The sequence below is a fragment of the Schistocerca gregaria genome, chromosome 4, assembly GCF_023897955.1.
Source record: "Schistocerca gregaria isolate iqSchGreg1 chromosome 4, iqSchGreg1.2, whole genome shotgun sequence".
Classification (NCBI taxonomy): domain Eukaryota; kingdom Metazoa; phylum Arthropoda; class Insecta; order Orthoptera; family Acrididae; genus Schistocerca; species Schistocerca gregaria.
Genome location: NC_064923.1, coordinates 465,261,437 through 465,285,369, shown reverse-complemented (window position 1 = coordinate 465,285,369; position 23,933 = coordinate 465,261,437). Strand labels below are relative to the sequence as shown.

The 23,933-nt window shown below is 39.1% G+C and overlaps 1 protein-coding gene across 1 annotated transcript in view; it reads left to right on the top strand.

Annotated features, from left to right (window-relative positions):
• Positions 1-1,229: 1,229 nt before the first annotated feature.
• Positions 1,230-23,933, top strand: part of LOC126267772 (laminin subunit gamma-1-like) — a 133,815-nt gene continuing 111,111 nt past the window's right edge. Inside the window, exons 1-4 of the mRNA XM_049973077.1 lie at positions 1,230-1,464; positions 5,818-6,039; positions 9,972-10,154; positions 16,762-16,959. Coding sequence (XP_049829034.1) covers positions 1,230-1,464; positions 5,818-6,039; positions 9,972-10,154; positions 16,762-16,959 — 838 coding nt within the window. The remainder of the gene's footprint in view (positions 1,465-5,817; positions 6,040-9,971; positions 10,155-16,761; positions 16,960-23,933) is intronic.

The following is a 23,933-nucleotide window of genomic DNA, read 5'->3' as shown; positions in this document are numbered from 1 at the left end:
GCTGTAGGTGATTGTGGCACCATTCACAGTCAGCGGCCATTGGTGGAGGCCTGGAGGAGCTCCGTGACTCTCTGATGGTTGACACATCAGTAGTACCTGAAACAGATGTCCTGGGCATGAACAGTTCCTGGTCCACATGTACCAGTGAGAAGTGGTGGAAGTGCCGCAAGTGTGGACATGTTTGTCTTCCTACCCCTTCCAGAGAGCATGTGGATGACTGCACCACCCCATAAGTAGGAGCCATGTCAACATTGGACTGGCACTGGGTGTTGTGAGCTGGGGAGCTGCAGGGTCCAGAGTTAATGTAGGCAGTGCCGGCAGGCAGGCAATAGGTGATGGCATCAGTATAAGTGGCACCTGTGCCAGTGTAGGCAGTGGATGGGTCTGTGTATGAGGCTCCTGCTGCGTCGGTATGGGAGGTGCCTGTAGGTGTGCTGATGATGCCCTGGCTGACCACCCTATTTGCTCCAGAAGCCCCCATCCCTCCAAGAAGTGACACTGCAAGGGCATTGAGAGTTCAAGCTGCATAACCCTTGTGTGGCTGGGCCACCGATGGAGCAGCCTGAGACCATTTCAGGAGGGTTGGTGTGCACCGGCTGGGTGGCATACTGCCCACAGCAAATGATGATGCTGGTGGAAGAGGAGTCATTGTGGCAGTCTGTAAGGAGGCATTAGTGCCCTCCTACATACACAGCTTATTGTAGTGGCATGCCACAAGGTGCTAGTCAGTATACACAATAAACACATGATCCATTTGCTGGCTGTGGGCGATGCCTGGAATCAACCAAGTGTGTCATTCAAAACCTTGACCCCAGACTGGAGATCCAGGCACAAACCATTATGATGTTGATGCTGCTGCAGTACACCTGTCTGGCAGCAGGGGATGGAGCACTGTCTGTGGCTGTCAGCTGTGCGAGAGTTTGGCTGGATTCTTGTCTCTGATTTGTCTTTCTTTAAGAACCAAGAAAGAATGTAAGGACCTTGCTACCAGTAATTCTCTGACATATTAGGGCATTTGCATTTAGGAAAACTGCACAACGCATTCTGGCTTGACATTGGATTGTGGATGACAGGGAGGCACTGTGATGAGATGGATACCATTGTGGAACAAAAATCATTGAAGGATTGAGCCAAAAATTGAGGACTATTGTTCAGAACCACCATACAATATAGGCCTTTGATGGAAAAAATGACTAACACCTCCTTGACCATCACATCTGCTGTGATAGATGGACAACAATCAGCATAAGGAAAGTTGGAAAAGGCAACAACAACCAATAACTAAAAAATGTCCAGCAAAGTTGATATGGATTCATTCCCAAGAAAGTGTGGATGCTGGTCCAATAGTAGAAACAGTGCAGGTGCCACCAGTTGACTGGAAAACTGATGGCAAATGGCAGCCAGCTGCTCCACTTCACAATGAACACGAGGGCAGAACCCATGCTGACGTGCCAACTTTTCAGTGTGAGAGACTCCCCAATAACCTTGCTGTAACAGGCTGAAACAAACCTTCACACCGTTTCTAGAATCACAACATGGGAAGTGCTCCTTTTCATCAACGATAGAAAATGTAGAAATTCCACAACAGGTCAGATGCCAGGCCTCGCAGATGGCCAGGCTGCCTTTGTCGTATCATGCTCACAGCTTGTTTAACATATGGGTCTGCAACTACTATAGGTGCAGTCCTGGAGCTGATAATGGGGAAACCATCAATAGTCTGTCTTACTTCTGTATCAAGTTGAAAACACAACTGTTCTTAGAGATCAAACAATGGGTCAGGGCACATGGGCAGCCAAGGCAATGCATTCACATTTGCATGCTGTGATGTGGGGTGGAAATGTATATCGTAATTGCATCTTGACAAAAATAAGGTGCATTATTGAAGGCAATCAGCAGCTTTGTCAGGTAAAGCAGCTAAAGGGTAAAACAAGAAAACTAAAGGTTTATGATCTGTTGTGACTAAGTGGAATTTTGTATTCTATAGAAGACATGACATTTTTTTATGGCATAAACAAGTCAAGGGCTTTTTAAACTTGCAAATAGGGCTGTGGAGAACATTCTGGGTGCAAAAGCAATAGGATGCTCAGAGCCATTTGCATGGTGGTGCCAGAACTGCCCCACCCCACACTGTGATATGTCTGTGACCAAGATTAAATATTTATGAGGGTGGAAGGCTGCAAGGCACCACACAGAGTGTAAATTGTTTTTAAGCTGCACAAATGCATTCTCACAGGCTGATGACCACTTGAAAGAAACATTTTTATGAAGCAGCTGGTGCAGAGTATGAGACTGGTTGCACCCAAAATAAACTTGTGCTATTATGCTACCTGTAGTTCCTACACATTGGGCAGATGAGCTAAAGGAATAATAGCAGTAATATGCCATTTCAGGGGTCAAACACCCTCTTTGCAAAGTTTATGACCAAGATACACAATAGAGGGTTGAATAAATTGTGACTTTATAAGATCACACTTAAGGGCTGTGGTTTGTAAAACAGTAAATAGAGAACAGAGGTTACATAAGTGTTGTTCTGTCATATTTGTTGTTACTACAATATCGTCAAGATTGTTGATGCAGCAAGGAACCTCCTCTGTGAGTTTCTCCAAAAAGTGTTGGAAAATTGAACATTGATTCTGATAAAGATCAAAGGATGTGTTTATGATAATCTATTGTTTGAATGTGTCATCTAATGGAATCTGTAGGTAGGCCTCAGCTGAGTTAGTTTTGGAAAATAATCGGCATTGACCAGTTTGTAAGTAATTCACTAGAGGATATGTGTCCATAAAAGACTGTGCACTGATGGCAACTTTAAAGCCTACACAAAACCAGAGCTGACCTAATACATTTCTGACAATCACCAGTGTCATAACCCACTCACTTGTTGAACTTGGGCAAACAACAATGAGTGATGTTGAGCAATCCAATTGAGACATAACTTGTGCACATAAGGACACAGGTACAAGCCACTCCCAGAAAAAAATACAGTTAAACCAAAGGTTTAAGCTTGATATGTGATGTGAAGTTGTCCACACACCCTAAGCCCTCAGAAAACAAACCTAAAAATTCAGAATATGATGCATCTAGGTCTTGATAGAGAGCCTGATCTGTTACAGATGTACAGTGTCAGTAATGGAAAATTCAGAAGCAATGAAAGCATCTAACCTTTGGCAAGGAGATAGTTACAACCAAATATGTGACAGCTGGACTAAAGTTTTGTAAGCTGTGACAACTGTAAATTAACGAAGGACAGGAATATACTGTTTATTGTAACTTACCAGATCGCATTTAATGGGAGCAAATGCTGGGGAGCCCAGCCATGTGTATATTTGATAGTTCATGAGGGAAACAGCTGCTCTGGTGTCCACTGGCAGTGACAATTTTTTGTTCAGCACATACACTTCAATAAAGAGCCTATTCTGACCTGCAGACAATGATGAAATAGAATGACTATCCACCTCCACTTGTTCTGGGGAAGGCTGGACAACAGCCTATGCAATGTGGACTGCGTTGTGACACTTATCACAAGGTAGGCCTTGTGCATGCAGCTCTCTTATGTTGCACAAAGCAAGAGGGTCATGATGGAAGTGCTGCATAGTGTCCTTGTTGTTGTGACATGTGTCCCACTCATGGAAGGAATAACACCTGTCAAAATCTTTTTGTGAATCAAAATGCTGTACAGCAAATATTTTATGAATAGAATGAAGGTGTTTAAGTGATGTAGGGAGTTTGGTTGAGACAGAACAAATGCTCACAATGAACAGAGGAGTGGAAGATTTCCCATTTTGACTGAGAAGGTGGTACAAAATTTCAAGGAAAGTGTTCATGAATACATCCAATTGACAGTGAATGATATTTTTATGATTTATCCACAACTCTCTTATATGAGACATTAACAAAAATACCGAGATACCAGAAACTGTGTGCTAAATGGCTCTCTAAACAGCTGACACAGCAGTACAAAAAGTAAGGTAAGTAGCACCTGTGAGTTTCTTGAGCGACTTGAATTAGAAGGGGAGGATTTTCTGATCTCTATTGTGACTGGAGATGAAACATGAGTAGTTAATTACACACCTGAGACAAAAAGACACTTGTCACAGTGATATCACACCAATTCCCCATCTGCCAAAAGATTCAAAACCCCAATATCAAGCAAAAACATCATGAACTGAGTGTTTTGGGATCAAATGGCTTCAGTTAGGTCAAATTTCTGTCTGAGGGGAGACCATCAATGCACAACAATATTGTGAGATCCTAAAAGGAATCGCAACAAAAGGAGGGGAATGCTGCAGAGAAGAGTGCATGAAAATGCCAGTTCTCACACAGCCTTAGCCACGAAGGTGCTCTTGAACTCATTTGGTCTGGATGTTTAGAACTACCCTCCATATTCCCCTTACTTGGCATCTTCAAATTATTGTCTTTTCACCACCCTGGAGGCACACATGAGCAGAATTAAATTTTCAACTGACAAACAGTTGTAGAAGGGGGTTCTGAAGTGGCAGAAGGAGTTGGTGGGAGATTTTTTCAAGGAGGGCATAAAGAAGCTTGTGCCACAGCTCACCACATGCATTGAGTGGGATGGTAATTATGTGGAAAAATAGTCATTAAGTGTTATCAACAGTACCCAGTTATTTTTTTAACTACACTTTTTCTAAAAAAAATATAAAAATGTGCTTTCTGGTCATGACGTGTACATGAGTAAGAGAGACATCTTCAATGGTAGAGGCCTACTTAGGAGAAGTGAAAAATTATGGTCCATTTTGTGAAGATGAAAAGAAATCATCTCACTAACGGGAAATATTCTAGGGATTTCAACAAATGAACATTAACAGTGACAACAAACACAAACTTACCTTAGGAGAACCAATGTTAGATATAAAATAGCATCTGTAGGATGAAATTGTTCATAATATTGAAAGACAGAACCATTTTCACTCAGGTTGTCCACCCATTGAGTTGAGTGGTCAGTGGATATGATTGCCATGCAGCAGGCCTGGGTTCGATTTCCCAGCCAGGTTGGAACAGGAAAGGAAATGACTAGTTATGGTACAGGGTACCCTTTGTCAAGTGCCGTACAGTAGCTTGCGGAGTATGTAGATGTGGACATAGATGTAAATGTAGATCATGAATTATGGAAAATTATTTTGAAAATGGTTACATCTAAAAAATTATAAAAGGAGAAATTACACTGTTTTTATTGTTACATTTAATTTCAATAGGGCTCTAATTATATTGCGGCTATGTAAAATGACAAATAGACATGTTTGCTCACTCAGACTAATTTTGCATACAACTTAAAATACTGCTGTGTTCTGGAGCTTAAGAACTTTATTGCCAACATGTTCCTCTCCTGGGCTGTCTTCCTTTTGAAGAAGACTCTATCTACTGCCTTATTATAGTGAGACAAATTTGCTTTATGAACATTGTGTATCTTCCATTTTTCCACCTTTCCCTTAGTCCCAGATCAAGCACTGAAACATACAAGTATAGTATAGGTCATTACGGTATTTGAAGTACATTTTGAACTTTTTTTATTAAAAAAGATGTCTAATGACAAATTGAAAATTTCTGCCAGACAGGTTTGTACCCAGATTTTCTGTTTATAACCACCAGTCACCTTAACCATTCGCCTGTAACTTTTGTTTTTACTAAAATATTTTCATGTACAGAACCTTTATCAGCAGTCTCTAAATTTTTACATTTTGGGATCAATGTAAGACAAAGGCCTTGGAAATGATTCTAGGGAGACACTCCAGGCCTGTCCTTGATATTTGTGCACATGATTCCTGAACATTGATACTGAACATATTTTGTTAACAGGCACAATATTTCTGGATGACGTGGAACTTGGAACAGCTGTTCATGGAATGGGAGACATCACAGCCAAATGGGTAGAAAAGTGTGTATGTCCAAATGCTTACACTGGTCAGTTTTGTGAATCATGTGCCCTTGGCTATTACTGGAAAACACATAATGAGCATGTGACTGTGTGTGTGCCGTGCAGCTGCAATGGACATGCTGAAATGTGTGATGAGAATACTGGTAACTTTGTAATTAAGTTTTTTTTCATCTCTGTCTTAAGAAAGGACATATGGCAGTGTTAATAATGAATTGTAAATTGATACTCAAATAGTATAATTATTATGGAGACCCAAATAATGGCAAAGAATATTTTACTGACTTGTTCACTTGATATGCATACTGAGTTTGATGGCCTGTGGGAGAATATTGAAAACTATGCTTTATCCAAATGTCCAGGGAAAAGTGAATTAAATAACAAACAGTCACATAATTATGTTAAAAACGAAAATCATGGATTCCCAGTGTAATGCCTTAACATCAAAATGAAGTTTGTACATTGAAAATTAGTATTTGTGAGGGAAAACAGAATATTAAACAGTAGAAAAAAGACCACAAAATAAGAAATCTGTATTTTGGATAATATAGCTGGTAGTGTAATGGAATTTGCATGGAATTGCATAGATGCAGATGGATCTTCTTTATTACAGTGGTAACAATATCATGTTGGTCCATCCTGGACTTCTCATTTTTACAATGCTAAACTTACTGCCAAAATATCAATTTTTCATCAACAGGCAGTGCTTTAACTGAGTCAGTAGTCAGTACAACAGTAGAGCACTATTCATAGCTGTGCGCATTTACACTTTCATGATGCAAAAATTGCACATCATATAACAGTAGGAAATTTAACAGCCTGTCAGCATTACATAAGGTGGGCCACAATCTGATAACACTGGAGTATCACAAGTTGGTGAAAATGGTAGTTAATATGTTGCTTATGGCAGGTCTTGTCATGGGTTAAGCCTATTCCTTTTGTCTGTCCATAGCCAGTCTTTTCATTTCTTAATAATTGCCTCATTTGATATTGTCCAGCATTTGATATCTTCTTTTTCCTCTACCCCTTTTTCTCTCCACCGTTCCTTCTGTTCCTTCCTACAATAAACAGTCCCTTCTCAAACAATGTCCAATCCAGTTTCATTTTCTCTTTCTGATGACTTTCAGCATGTTTCTTTGCTCTCCAACTATTCTTAATACTTCTTCATTAATTACTTGGTCTTACCACTTCACTTTTTTCATTCTTCTCCATATCCACATCTCTTGTGCCTCCAATATTCTTTCATCTTCCTTCCTCAATGTCCAGGTCTCCGTATAGTGCAATGCTCCAAATGTAGCATTTGGCAAGCCTTTTCCTCAGGTCTTTGTTTAGTGGCCCACAAAGTAATTTCTGTTTCATCTTGAAAGCTTCTTTTGCCATTGCAATTCTTTTCCTAATTTCTGTTGAGAAGTACATATCATCCATTATTACACTTCCCAAGTAACTGAAGTTATTCACTTGCTCTATTTCCTCTCTCCCTATTTTCATATGGCATTTTCTCCCCTTTCCTCCAATTACCATGCTTTTTGTTTTCTTCTTAGTAATCTTCATTCCATATTCTTCTAATTTTGTGTTTAGATCATCTAACATTTGTTTCATCTCTCTTGCACTCTCTGCCATCACAACCATCTCATTTGCAAATCTTATACAATCCACTCTCCGACCCCCTCTACAAACTCCTCTCCTTCCATCAAAACTTTCACTAATAATTTTCTACAGATATATATATTGAACAGTGTTGGTAATAAACAACAACCTGTCTTACATCTCTTCCCAGTTCAATTTCTTCACTCATCCCACCTCCTATTCTTACTCTTGCTCTCTGGTTCAAATATAAATTTCTAATTAGCTGTCTATCCCTCCAGTCAACTACATGTTTCCTTGAGATTTCCATCAGTTTATCCCACATGACACAGTCAAAAGCCTTCTCAAGATCAATGAACACAACATACACCTTCCTTTTCTTCTCCATGTACCTCTCCCCTATCACTCTCAGTAGCCCATTGTCATCTCTAGTTCCCACGCCTTGCCTGAAATGAAATTTTTCATCTCCTATTAAGCAATTCAGCTTTCCATATAGCCTTCTGTTGAATTTCCTCAGCAAGACTTTGGCTGCATGCAATATCAGGCTCACTGTTCTATGTTCCTCACACTTTTTGCTGTTCTTTTTCTTTTCTATAGGTATTAAGATACTTTCTGTACTGGTACTACTTTTCAAATGATTGATTTACAGTTTTAATATTAGTGTTGGATCACTTGATACTTTGAAGGCGTTTAGGCATAAATGAAAACGTGAATTTTTCTGTCAATTTTATAACATGTATAACATCAACTGTGTATCAGATGTAAGTGAATTAGCAGATGTAACAGTGTGTGTTTTAAACTGCCTAAGGCAAACAGGTGAAGCAGTTCTCACATGGATTTAAAAGTGTTTTCGGACTGCACTTCTAAGTGTGCTTCCCAAATTAGGTACATGAACTATTTATATTTCTTTCTTCAAAATCTCCACATATAGTTGAATATTGTTAAATAGAACATGCAGTATGATTCATTATTAATGCTGGGTTGCTATGCAACAACTGTTGCACAATATAGTTGTCATTTGGAAGAAAGTCTCACAAACTCTAATAAATATGCTTATATTTTTCTTGTCTTCTGCTAGAATAGTTGTAGATAAACACTGGCATCATCAACTTTGTTGGACGGATTTTCATATTTATGATTGGAACAATCCTTCACACTTACCTTTTCTGTTTATTTTCTTCTGAAGTGGCTTCTTCACAATTACAGTTTGAGAATGTATATCGTAATCAATAATTTCTTTTACAAAAACTCACAGCATCTGAAAGACTGAACTCGTGTTTACATTTCAACAACAAGTGAATAATTGAAGGTGCAGCTGGTGTGCTTCTCATTTATTTATAGGTTACTGTTTGAAGCTAGAATATTCTGAAAAATTAAACTTTTCTAATTACAATACTTTTCAATTAGCACCTCAGTTATAAACAAAATTTTATGTTTCTGGATTCTAAAATTTTAATATTTCAATACAAACATTATTATTTAAATTAATAACAGGTTTGACATAAAAATTTCTAGATTTCACATGTTTGTTTAAATTATGACCTTTCCGTAATTATCATCTGATGACATGCTTTCCATAAAACTAATTGCATTTTATTGATCATGTATCAGATATCTACACTTTGAGTAAAAAATTTAAACTGTCCCAAATAAAAGTCTTGAAACTTATGGCTATCTATTTGTTGCTCATTACAAATGTAATGTACAGTATAAAACAAAAATGCAATATTAAACAAATAGTTTTTTTCCAAGAGTGTATCTCTACTTATCATTCTGTAATGCAAAATGATCAATAGGATGACACAAGTTTTTTTGGAAAATATTTTGCTGTGACAAAAAAAAAAAAAAAAAAAAAAAAATGGAAGGCTCTTATCAGTAACAGCCCACAACGAATCCAAATATTACCTTCATATGGTCGTTTGTGTAGTGTTATACCCATACAAAACTGTATCTTCACTGAAGGAACCTTGCCCACCCTCTGATGCATTTCACACTGCAGCTTCTTGCAACAAATTATTACTTATTCTTTTAAAACTCTTTCTTACTTTATGCATGTAGCTCTAAATCATGTATGTTTAAAATATATTGTCACTAAATTCAGATAGTTTTTGTAGCAGTAAACTGTTTGTCACATTTAGAAACACTTCTATGTACAAATTGTAGTGTAGTCACCTTAAGTACAAAGTTGTGATATCTGTCAGCTTCTTTTACTTACTGATGTTCACTTTTACACATCACAGTTTCAGCTGTTCTCAAATTCTCCTTGGTACCCACTTCTGAAGTACTGCAACTGCCATTTTCCTTTGTATCTATTTTATCTCATTTACCTAACTGTAACAAAGCTGCATCTTTTGCAATTGTTGATGCTAACTTGAAAGCTAGTTTTAAAGTTAAGTTGTTCATAGACAGTAAACTTGCAGTAATAATGCTAATGCTTGAAATGAACAGAATTTTGTTATATTTTATGTACAAACCAGCCAATTTTATTTTTCAGGACAATGTAACTGCCAGCACAATACAGCTGGTCATAATTGTGAGTTATGTGCAAAAGGATTTTATGGGAATGCTTTACAAGGGTCAGCATTTGATTGCATGCCATGTCCTTGTCCAAATGGTGGACCCTGTCTTTACAATGGAAGCAATATTGTTTGCCTGGAATGTCCAGTTGGTTATACAGGTACACTTGAAGTAAAATAAATATTGTAATATCTATCAGTTCATTGTATGATGAGACAAATGAAAACTAAATAAGTAATCAGATTCAAAATATGGTGCCAGGATCCTATAAGTTGTTAATTATTTTCTAAGTAGCCTGTAGAGATTCTGTAGGAAGTAGCACTGCAGACATGTTTGTACTCCAGCGCAGGGAAAGTGTAAAAACGGCAGCCTCCACTACCACCTGTATCAGGAATGAATAGCATTTTGTTGTTCTGTTTTTGTATAAAAAGTTGAGACAAGTTAATAATGGACTGAAGGCCCAGTATGGTAATACATGTTCCTGAGAGGAGCACGTCTATGAGCAGAGTCAGAAGTTTGAAAATATTGTGTCGTGCATGATTGGCTTCCTTGTCTAGGTCAAGCACATTGCATTGAGACTCCAGAGAACACTGCAGCCTTTGAAGCTATCATGCTGGAAATCTGCCAAGTGGGTGTGGATGACATTACAGCACCTGTGAAATTAGTAATAGATCAGTATATCACATTACATTTAACACCAGTAAACAGACAGAAAAATGAGAATATTGGAGGGGGCAGGGAGGGGGGGGGGGGGTGCATGTGCATGTGAATAACACTACAGCACCTGTAGTGTCATCCAGATCCACTTGGCAGTTTTCCAGCATGATGGCTTCAAAGGCTGCATCACATGCGATGCACTCTCACTACACAAAGTTTCTCAAGGATGAGTGACCAAAAAACTATCTCAAAGCTAAAAAAATGTGAGGTGTTGGCACTTAATGCAGTGCTTGCTCAAAGTTTTTCATCATTAAATAGATAAAACAGTGAACAAATTGACTTGGAAGTAAAAACAGCCATCATTTAATGTTTTTTTTTACTTCACAATCATATTATTTTGATCATATTCTCATTTTTCTCATTATTTTATTATATATAATTGAGGCAAGTTTAACACAGCTAGACAATAACTTTGTCAACACAAGACTGTGTCCAGCTGGCATAATGTAGGGTACAGTGTGTATGTGTGTGTGTGTGTGGGGGGGGGGGGGGGGGGGGGGAGAGGAGGGGAGAAGGGTGCATGTGCAATTGCATGAGCATGTGCATGTGCTTGTGCATGTGCGTCTTCCCTAGCTCAGCAGAGGATTCATTCCAAAAGCTGGCAAGTTTTCTTTCTCTTTTGTATGAGCCTTTCAATGCCTCAAAACTTTGACTATTAAGCTAACCAAGAACCAGTGAAAACCAAGAAATTCGTTTTAATGAAGAGTTATACCATGTGGTGCTTGGTTTGCACAGGCTCCCAGTTGAATTATTCCTATGGGAACTTACAGGCTCATAAGCAATGGCAGACTTATATTTATTAAGGGATTTGTACCACAGATACACAATAAATAATGTTTAAATGATACTATAATTTTAGATAATGGAAATTCTTGGATGGAAAAATACATAAAATCCACACCTACATATTTATATAAACTACATAATCCACCATGAAATGCATGGCTAGCCATTTCCTTCTCTGTTCCACTTGGAAATAGAGCAAGGGAAAAGTGATTGTCTAAAAGCATTCATACAAGCCCTAATTTCTCACATTCTATCTTTGTGGTCATTATATGAAATGTATGTTGGCAGCAGTAGAATTGTTCTACAGTTGGCCACAAATTCTGATTCTCAAAATTTTTCTTCAAGGGTTCACATTTGAGTTCACGAAGCACCTCCAGAAAATAATACTTGCTTGCATGTTGAACCTACTGGTAACAACTTGTACCACACCTCTGAATTGTGTTGATATGTTCCTTTAATCTGACCTGGAAGGGATCCCAAACATTCTAACTGTATTCAAGAATGGGTCGCACTAGCATTGTAAATGCCATCTCCTCTTTGGAGAAGCTACACATTCCTGAAACTGTCTCAATAAAAAAAAGTCTAGGACTTGCTTTTCCTACTACCATCCTGATGTGCTCATTCCATTTTATACCACTTTGCGACATTATGCCTAGATATTTAATCAATGTGATTATGTCAAGCAGCACCCTACTGATGCTGTACTCCAACATTTAGGGATTGTATTTGCTACTCGTCCACATTAACTTACATTTTTTCTGCATTTAGACCAAGTTACCATTCATCAACCAACTAGAAATTGTATCAAAGTCATCTTGTCTACTCCGACAGTCAGTCAATGATGACCCATTTCTATCTGCATGGTTATGTTTGTGAGTGTGTGTACTCTTACTAGAAAAAGAGCAAGAACTTGGAAGCTAATGTTAATAGTTCTCTGTTACATATTTCTGTGCACCACACACCAGCCTGTATTATATTTTTGATTTGACTCACCACTTAAGCCACAATGCAGGTGTGGATAACAATTTGTTTACTGAACCACACTTGAGTAGTTTCTTGCTATCTTGCTGTAATTAGTCTACAGAAGTATGATAACTATATTATTAATGATAAGTTCATGAGATAAGATATTAGTGACCCAAGATGAATTGTTTATATCAGTGAATGCAGGTCCATCACAACCACTTCCCAAGTGGTAATTGCAAAGGAAACTTCATAAAACAGACATCTGGAGTCAAAACACTTTACAAAAGGCCATTGTTTACAGCAGGACTACATGTATTAAATGGGACAAATAACTGGGTGCTAGCTAACAGGAGGTGTGCAATGTGGTCCAACAAGTCATGATTTTGTCTCTTTTCAAATTATGCAAGGCATCAGTTGCATCGACAGCCCAGTGAGGCACTTACAGTGCATGAAGGATACACTTCATGTATGAAGTGTTTCTATGATGTTTTAAGGGATGTTTTTCTACAATGACTGGATTCACTCATTCAGGTCACTGTGAACGTGAATCAGGATGCTTATTTCAACATTCTTGATGAGAAAGTATTTCCTGTTGTTTTACAGCTTCCTGGTGAGTACACTTTGGACGCTCCCATCTTCAAAGATTACAACACCCATGTTCACAGGACTGTACACATCCATTGCTGTTTTGACAAATACCCAAGTACTATATCACACCTGTCCCACTAAATCTCCCAGTCTTAATCCCATAGGAAATATCTGGATCAGCAAATGAAACTCAGCAAACAGTATTCTTGCAATTTGGTAGCTATAGGATAGGAATGCGGATAAGCTACTAGCAGCAGAGGATCAAGTAGGTAAAAAGACAAGGGCTAGTAGAAATCCTTGGGTAACAGAATTTAATGAGTTGAATTTAATTGATGAAAGGAGAAAATATAAAAATCCATTAAATGAAACAAACAAAAAGAAGTACAGATGTCTAAAAAAATGAGATGGACAGGATGTGCAAAATGACTAAGCAGGGATGGCTAAAGGACAGATGTGAGGATGTAGAGGTATATATGACTAGGGGTAAGATAGATAATGTCTACAGGAAAATTAAAGAGACCTTTGGAGAAAAGAGGACCACTTGTATGAATATCAAGAGCTCAAATGGAAAACCAATTCTGAGCAAAGAAGGGAAAGTGGAATGGTGGAAGGAGTATATGCAGGGCCTATAAAATGGCTACATACTGTGGAACAGGGTTGTAGCCTCTCCCCGATGTTATTCAATCTGTATATTGAGCAAGCAGTAAAGGAAACAAAAGAAAAATTCAGAGTAGGTATTAAAATCCATGGAGAAGAAATAAAAACTTTGAGGTTTGCCGATGACATTGTAATTCTATCAGAGACAGCAAAGGACTTGAAAGAACAGTTGAACGGAATGGACAGAGTCTTGAAAGGAGGACATATGATGAACATCAACAAAAGCAAAACAAGGATAATGGAATGTAGTCGAATTAAGTCGGGTGATGCTGAGGGAATTAGATTAGGAAATGAGACACTTAAAGTAGTAAAGGAGTTTTTCTATTTGGGGAGCAAAATAACTTATGATGGTCAAATTAGAGAAGATATAAAATGTAGATTGGCAATGGCAAGGAAAGCATTTCTGAAGAAGAGAAATTTGTTAACATTGAGTATAGATTTGAGTGTCAGGAAGTCGTTTCTGAAAGTATTTGTATGGAGTGTAGCCATGTATGGAAGTGAAACATGGACAATAAATAGTTTGGACAAGAAAAGAATAGAAGCTTTCAAAATGTGGTGCTACAGAAGAATGCTGAAGATTAGATTGGTAGGTCACATAACTAATGATGAAATATTGAATAGAATTGGGTAGAAGAGGAGTATGTGGCACAGCTTGACAAAAAGGAGGGACCTGTTACTAGGACATGTTCTGAGGCATCAAGGGATCATGAATTTAGCATTGGAGGGCAGTGTGGAGGGTAAAAATCATAGAGCGAGACCAGGAGATGAATACACTAAGCAGATTCAGAAGGATGTAGGTTGCAGTAGGTACTGGGAGATGAAGAAACTTGCACAGGATAGGGTAGCATGGAGAGCTGCATCAAACCAATCTCAGGACTGAAGACCACAACAACAACAAACTTGGAGGCAATATTATGGAAATAGAAGAGGATATAGATGAAGATGAAATAGGAGATATGATATTGTGTGAAGAGTTTGTGAGAGCACTGAAGGACCTAAGTCAGCACAAGTTCCCAGGAATGGACAACATTCCATTAGAACTAGCCTTTGCAGAGCCAGCCATGACGAAACTCTTCCATCTCATAAGCCTCAGACTTCAAGAAGAATATAATAATTCCAATCCCACAGAAAGCAGGTGTTGATAGGTGTGAAAATTACCAAATTATGAGTATAATAAATCACGGCTGTAAGATACTCACACGAGTTCTTCACAGACGAATGTAAAGACTGGTAGAAGCCAACCTTGAGGAAGATCAGTTCGGATCCCATAGAAATGACGGAACACTCAAGGCAATACTGACCCTACAAGTTATCTTAGAAGTTAGATTAAGGAAGGTGAACCTCTGTTTCTAGAATTTGTAGACTTAAAGAAAGCTTTTGGCAATGTTGACTGGAATACTCTCAAATTCTGAAGGTGGCAGGGGTCAAATACAGGGAGCGAAAGGCTATTTACAATTTACACAGAAACCAGATGGCAGTTGTAAGAGCTGAGGGGCACAAAAGGGAAGTAGTGGTTGGAAAGGGAGTGAGACAGGGTTGTAGCCCATCCCCAACCTTATTCAATCCATATAATGAGCAAGCAGTAAATGAAATAAAAGGAGAATTCAGAGTAGGAATTAAAATCCATGTAGAAGTAATAGAAATTTTGAGGTTTGCTGATGATATTGTAATTCTGTCAGAGACAGCAAAGGACCTGGAAAAGCAGTTGAATGGAATGGACAGTGTCTTGAAAAGAGGATATAAGATTAACATCAACAAAAGCAAAACAAGAGCAATGGAATGTAGTCTAATTAAATGAGGTGATGCTGAGGGCATTAGATTAGAAACTGAGACATTTAAAGTAGTAGCTGCATTTTGCTATTTGAGGAGCAAAATAACTGATGATGGTCAAGGTAGAGAGGATACAAAATGTAGACTGGCAATGACAAGGAAAGTGTTTCTGAAGAAGAGAAATTTTTTAGCATCAAGTGAAGAGTTAAGTGCCAAGAATCTTTTCTTTAAGTATTTGTATGGAGTATAGCTTTGTATGGAAGTGAAACATGGATGATAAATAGTTTTGACAAGAAGAGAATAGAAGCTTTCAAAACTGGTGCTATAGAGGAATGTTGAAGATAGGATGGGTAGATCACATAACAAATGAGGAGATATTGAATAGAATTGGGGAGAAGAGGAATTTGTGGCACAACTTGGTCTAGAAGGGATCAGTTCGTAGGACATGTTCCGAGGCATCAAGGGATCACCAATTTAGTATGGGAGGGCAGTGTGGAGGGTAAAAATTGAAGACAGACACCAAAAGATGAATTCACTAAGCAGATTCAGAAGGATGTAGGTTGCAGTCGGTACTTGGAGATGAAGCAGCTTGCACAGGATAGAGTAGCAGGGAGAGCTGCAGCAAACCAGTCTCTGGTCTGAAGACCATAAAAACAACAACAACAACAACAATAGCAACAGAATCTGATAATCGGTGAGGGCATCAACTGCATGTGACATTCCTGAAGGTTGTTGTGCACTACCTTTTCTACTGAATTGAAGTCATTATCAGGGCTAGAGGTTTTGTTACACAGTATTTGCATGGTGTCTGCTAGGGTGACTAATTTTTTGTCCTAAGTGCTTATCCTCATGGCACTATAGCCACATTTAGGTCAGAGTAATCATGTATATTGTCATTACTTGTGAGTTTTTTGTACAAATTGCAAACAATTTATTTTTATTTAGCATTCTAAAGTACATTAGAATGTGAGCTTGTACTCTTTTTGAACAACTTCATTGTTCAATCAGTTGAAATCATTGCCGTGCAGGTGTTACAGAATCTTTAATAATTCCAGACAACTGAGAGTACTATGATTGTAATTTTTATACACAGTGCATTAAACTGTCACCAAAGAAAACTGTATACTGCTGTATTGCTAATGATATATTAAATTTGAAGTACAATATAAGAAAACACAATTTTCTGTCTGATGCAGTATCACACACAGCAATCCAAGTAGTAGTTTCCACTATTTAATTTGTTAAAAATATTGTTGATGGAATTTCACTTTTGCTTTTTGTAGGACCTCGTTGTAATATCTGTGAAGATGGGTATTATGGAGATCCTGATGGCATTAATGGACCTGTCATGCCGTGTCAGCCTTGTGAGTGCAATGGTAACATTGATTTCAATGATACTGGGAACTGTAATGCTACTACAGGAGTATGCCTGAAATGCATTTTCAATACAGAAGGAGAACAGTGTGAAAGATGCTCGCAAGGTAAGCAGATAACAAATACAATGTAATGACTAAAATTGGTGATTAATAAACTAAATGATCACCTTCTTTGTCTTTCTGTTTTTCAGTGTTTGATTTACCATATTTACCCAAGTATAAGATGAAACTGAATATAAAACGACCCCCCTTTCTTACTTAAAAAATGTTCCTCAAGAAAAAATTTTATCACATATTCTGTCTAATCAGAATTACAAACTTACACTGACATAAGCTATCTGCTTAAAAAGTAATATTACACCTATTCTAAACTTGGGCCATTTATCCCTTGCCTATGTTTTCATAATACAAGGAATAATAAAATGGACAAAAAGAACATTTTTACATTATTTCTTATCTTCACAGCTTTTTTCTGTTTATTTAGCCTGACATCTGTGGTATCACTATTTCTAATCATTGTCACCATCCTAACAGGACAGCTGTTAAACTTTATCTTCGTTTCAACCATGTAGGCTTTCACGGCCGGCATCTTCATCAGTAAACACTTCCAGGCTAAATTGCCATGGTCAATCTGTAGAACTTCTGCTCCCTGACGTTTCATTCTCAACTACGGAGAACACCTTCCGAGGTGAGTCGACGACTGGCTGTTAGGAGCTGGGGTCGCCGCTTGTATGGAGATCGTAGAGGGCGCCACTGCACGTAACAGGGCGTTGATATGTAGCTATCTCGGGCTATCGTCTGTTCTCTCGATTGCAGGCAACCGATTGTCACGTGATTGATGCAGCGTCGACCACATTATTTTGTCCAATTTTAATCCTTCTTCTTTACGATTAAAATTCTATTGATGTTTGTGAATATCAATTGCCTCTCTATACATACCTGTATAATAATGCGACGTCCTTGCTAGCATGCTTGTCTCACCAAATTTTATTTTGTGATCTCCATCCTTAAAAACATGTTCCGCTACTGCCGATTTGTCGATATCTCCCAAGCGACAGTTTCTTTTGTGCTCCGTCAAACGTGTATTGGTGCATCTTTTTGTAGTTCCTATGTAAACTCTGCCACAACTACACGGAATTTTATATACCCCTCTGGTGGCTAGGGGGTGACGAGCATCTTCTGTTGATCAGAGGCACTCACTAATTTTCTTAGTAGGTCTGAAAATAGTCTCCACCTGAAACTTCGCTAGTACTTTTCCAATGCGAACTGTGATGTTATGGATGAAGGGCAGAAATACTTTTCCAGCTGATGGTTGTTGCTGTCTCCTATTTTTAGGCATTTTTCTACTTGGGTGAAGTGCTCGGTTAATCTCGTTTTTTGTATAACCATTTTTCACAAAAGCCATTCGTAAATGATTTAGTTCTCCTTGTTAGTAGCCTGGTTCACAATTATTATTGGCCCTATCCACTAGTGTCTTTATAATCCCCCTGTTTTGCCTAGGGTGGTAGTTTGAGTTCTAATGGAGGTAGCGATCAGTACCTTTCCTGTAGACCTCGTAGCCTAAGGTTCCATCCGCCTGTTTGATACATCCAAAAAGTTAAGTTGCCCATTATTCTCTTTTCCATGGTAAATTTGATCTTTGGGTTGATGCTATTTAAGTGCACCAGGAAATCATTCAAGTCCTCTTCCCCATGATTCCATATTACAAAGGTATCATCCACATACTGATACCACTTCGAGGGGCTTTTTGTGGCCAACTGCAGTGGTTGATGTTCAAAATATTCCATGAATAAATTCGCAATTTCAGGGCTAAGGGGGCTTCCCATGGCTACCCCATCAATCTGTTCATAAAAATCACCATTGTACTGAAAATAGGTCGAGGGTAGACAGTGTTGGAACAACGCAACAATATCAGTAGGGAACGTATCGGCTATATGAGAGAGAGCTTCATCAACTGGAACCATAGTAAACAAACACATTATATCAAAACTGACAAGGATGTCATTCAGACTGACAGTAATTTCCCTCAGTTTCTTAATGAAGTGTAGAGAGTTTTTAATATGACTCTCAGTTTTGCCTATGTAAGGCTGTAACAAAGAGGCAAGGTGTCTGGCTAGTTCTTGGGTAGGAGCTCCAATTGCGCTGGCTATTGGTCTCAAAGAAACATCAGGCTTATGTATCTTTGGTAATCCATATAATTTCGGAGGATAAGCCTTCATTTTACAAAGATACTTTTTAACTTCAGTAGGTATGGAAGACTGTTTTATCAGACGATTGGTGGCATTCAGCACATTCGTTGTGGGATCCTTTTTCAACTTCTTGTATGTGCTGGGTTCCAGAAGATCACTGATCTTCTTGTGATAATCCTCAGTATTCATTAAAACAGTAACATTTACCTTGTCAGCGGCAACTACAATAACATTCTTGTCTGCATTGATCTCCCGCAATGCCTTCCTTTCCCCTTGAGACAGATTGCTGCTGGGTGGCTTAGCTTTACGTAATATTCTGGAAGTTTCCATCCTACTTTCGTCAGCAGAATATGATGGTAACTGACGAATTCCTGCCTCTATATTAGCAATAATGTCCTCCATAGGAACCTTGGATGGAGTGATTGCAAAATTCCCTCCTTTAGACTGAACAGAAAGTTCTTCCTTAGACAATTCTTTTTCCAATAAATTAATAACCTTTCGGGAATTGTTTGGAATCGGTGTTTCCTGTCAACCCTCTTGTAGACGATCAAACATCTCCTTCTGCTTATTGGAAGACACTTCTGAACTAATCTCCATGGATCTAAATGTTAAACTGTCCACTTTGTTCCAATGACAAAACTGCATTGTATTGCTAATAAGTAAATGAAGATTTAGCAGTTGACTATCACATACCGCCAGTCCTCGTCGTGTCTGATGTATCCACTCATGTAGTAATGCCAGTTCCATATGAGAATAAATACGTTTAGCTTGTGCTGAATGAAACATTCATCTCACTTTTAAAAACTTCGGAAATATACCGGTGTCACGACAGCGTAGCAGAAAAGTGAGGGAGCAAAGTTGTTGACCTTTCTTCTTGCGTAGGTTCTCCAGTCGTCGTACCCTAGCTGACATTTCCCCCCCGTAGAGGCGTCGAATCATCCCATGTAGGCTTTCATGGCCGGCGTCTTCATCAGTAAACACTTCCGGGCTAAATTTCCGTGGTGGATCTGTGGAACTTCTTCTCCCTGACGTTTCAGTCTCAACTACGGAGAACATCTTCCGAGGTGAGTCGACGACTGGCTGCTAGGAGCTGGGGTCGCCGCTTGTATTGAGATCATAGTGGGCGCCACCGCACGTCACGTGGCATCGATATGTAGCTATCTCTGGCTATCGTATGTTCTCTCGATTGCAGGCAATCGATTGTCACGTGATTGATGCAACGTCAACCGCCATATTTTGTCCAATTTTAATCCTTCTTCTTTATGATTAAAATTGTATTGATGTTTGTGAATATCAATTGCCTCTCTATACATACATGTATAATAATGCAACGTCCTCACTAGCACGCTTGTCTCACCGAATTTTATTTTGTGATCTCCATCCTTAAAAACATTTTCCGCTACTGCCGATTTGTCGATATGTCCCAAGCGACAATTTCTTTTGTGTTATCAAACGTGTATTGGTGATTCTTTTTGTAGTTCCTATGTAAACCCTGCCACAATTACACGGAATTTTATATACCGCTCGGGTGGCTAGGGGGTGACGAGCATCTTTTGTTGATCAGAGGCACTCACTAATTTTCTTAGTAGGTCTGAAAATAGTCTCCACCTGAAACTTGGCTAATACTTTTCCAATGCGATCAGTGATGTTATGAATGAAGGGCAGAAATACTTTTCCAGCTGATGGTTGTTGCTGTCTCCTGTTTTTAGGCGTTTTTCTACTTGGGTGAAGTGCTCGGTAAATCTCGTTTTTTGTATAACCATTTTTCACAAAAGCCATTCGTAAATGATTTAGTTCTTCTTGTTAGTAGCCTGGTTCACAATTATTATTGGCCCTATCCACTAGTGTCTTTATAATCCCCCTCTTTTGCCTAGGGTGGTAGTTTGAGTTCTAATGGAGGTAGCAATCAGTATGTGTACCTTTCCTGTAGACCTCGTAGCCTAAGGTCCATCCACCCGTTTGATAACTGATACATCCAAAAAGTTAAGTTGCCCATTATTCTCTTTTTCCATGGTAAATTTGATCTTTGGATTGATGCTATTTAGGTGCACCAGGAAATCATTCAAGTCCTCTTCCCCATGATTCCATATTAGAAAGGTATCATCCACATACCAATACCACTTCGAGGGGCTTTTTGTGGCCAACTGCAGTGGTTGATGTTCAAAATATTCCATGAATAAATTCGCAATTGCGGGGCTTCGGGGGCTTTCCATGGCAATCCCATCAATCTGTTCATAAAATTCACCATTGTACTGAAAATAGGTTGAGGATAGACACTGTTGGAACAAGGCCACTATATCAGTAGGGAACGTATCGGCTATATGAGAGAGAGCTTCATCAACTAGAACCATAGTAAACAAACACACCATATCAAAACTGACAATGATGTCATTCGAACCGACAGTAATTTCCCTCAGTTTCTCAATGAAGTGTAGAGAGTTTTTAATATGACTCTCAGTTTTGCCTATGTAAGGTTGTAACAAAGAGGCAAGGTGTCTGGCTAGTTCTTGGGTAGGAGCTCCAATTGTGCTGACTATTGGTCTCAAAGGAACATCAGGCTTATGTATCTTTGGTAATCCATATAATCTCGGAGGATAAGCCTCCGTTTTACAAAGATACTTTTTAACTTCAGTAGGTATGGAAGACTGTTTTATCAGATGATTGGTGGCATTCAGCACATTCGTTGTGGGATCCTTTTTCAACTTCTTGTATGTGCTGGGTTCCAGGAGATCACTGATCTTCTTGTGATAATCCTCAGTATTCATTAAAACAGTAACATTTCCCTTGTCAGTGGCAACTACAATAACATTCTTGTCTGCATTGATCTCCCGCAATGCCTTCCTTTCCCCTTGAGACAGATTGCTGCTGGGTGGCTTAGCTTTACGTAATATCCTGGAGGTTTCCATCCTAATTTCGTCAGCAGAATATGATGGTAACTGACGAATTCCTGCCTCTATATTAGCAATAATGTCCTCCATAGGAACCTTGGATGGAGTGATTACAAAATTCCCTCCTTTAGACAGAACAGAAAGTTCTTCCTTAGACAATTCTTTTTCCAATAAATTAATAACCGTTTGGGAATTGTTTGGAATCGGTCTTTGCTGTCGACCCTCTTGTAGATGATCAAACATCTCCTTCTGCCTATTGGAAGACACTTCTGAACTAATCTCCATAGATCTAAATGTTAAACTGTCCACTTTGTTCCAATGACAAAACTGCATTGTATTGCTAATAAGTAAATGAAGATTTAGCAGTTGACTATCACATATCGCCAGTCCTCGTCGTGTCTGGTGTATCCACTCACGTAGTAATGCCAGTTCCATACGAGAATAAATACGGTTAGCTTGTGCCGAATGAAACATTCTTCTCACTTTTAAAAACTTCCGAACTATACCGGTATCACGACAGCGTAGCAGAAAAAAGAGGGAGCAAAGTTGTTGACCTTTCTTCTTGCGTATGTTCTCCAGTCGTCATACCCTAGCTGACATTTCCTCCCCGTAGAGGCGTCGAATCATCCCATGTAGGCTTTTATGGCCGGCGTCTTCATCAGTAAACACTTCCGGGCTAAATTGCCGTGGTCGATCTGTAGAACTTCTTCTCCCTGACGTTTCGTTCTCAACTACGGAGAACATCTTCCGAGGTGAGTCGACGACTGGCTGCTAGGAGCTGGGGTCGCCGCTTGTATTGAGATCATAGAGGGCGCCACTGCACGTCACGTGGCATCGATATGTAGCTATCTCTGGCTATCGTCTGTTCTCTCGATTAAAAACATGTTCCGCTACTGCCGATTTGTCAATATGTCCCAAGTGAGAGTTTCTTTTGTGCTGTGTCAAACGTGTATTGGTGCTTCTTTTTGTAGTTCCTATGTAAACCCTGCCACAACTACATGGAATTTTAGATACCCCTTGTGTGGCTAGGGGGGGACGAGCATCTTTTGTTGATCTTCGTTGTTGCAGATATTTGGCATTTCCGAATATTTTGCCATTTCTGAGGTTGCGATTGAGGTGGGACCAGAGAAAACACAGACCGAATTTCATTTCTATACTGATGTGAGAATTTTAAATGTCTGTTGCTTCCAAACTTATTGCCTGCCTGCCGCTTGCTCATTGACTTTGTAGAATCAGCCGCTGACACAACCCCTATTGTGCTCGTCATACCTCATGGCGAGCATTGACAATATTGCTGCATGAAATGCAGATCACTGGCCCCAATCTAGACTTTTAGCATCTTAGGCAGAACTGTATGCTGTGTTGAGTACTTGTCCAATTTTAAAATCAAATCGATTCTGAGTACAAATGGGTTCAGGCAAACTGCATTTTAACCATGACAGATGTTCACAAAAAGCCAAAGTACACAAAATAGATTCCCCATGGGGAGGACAAGTGTGGGGGGGGGGGGGGGGGATGGAACAAGATGAAATTTGCTGCCCTCTCTCCACTCCCCACCCTGCAGTCATTGTAGTTCTTAGCCAAACTGGTGTCACTGTCCCCTGCCCTGCCCCCCTTGAACCCTTCTATAGAGTCCTTGAGCTACAGTGAACATAGCTGGGAGTATCCTCTAGGATACAAACCATATTTAACAACAGAAAGTAAAATGTAAATAAAAGATCACAATCACAATTCAGTCCAGTTTTCAGACTTTCACTCATCCCGCGATCCAGTACCATCTGTTGGTACTATCTCGGCAATGGGTCTTTCCACTGTAATTTATTCTTGCGATACCAATTGCAGTCAGTTCAGTGTGATTTATATCACCTGTTAGACATTTAATTATGGATTAATTTTCTTTTTGTTTCCTCTGATTAAAAGCTGATGACATTTTCCCCCAGTATACTAATATGCGAACAGCAACTGAATTTCTCATTTTCAACTCACTTGGTAAATCATTACA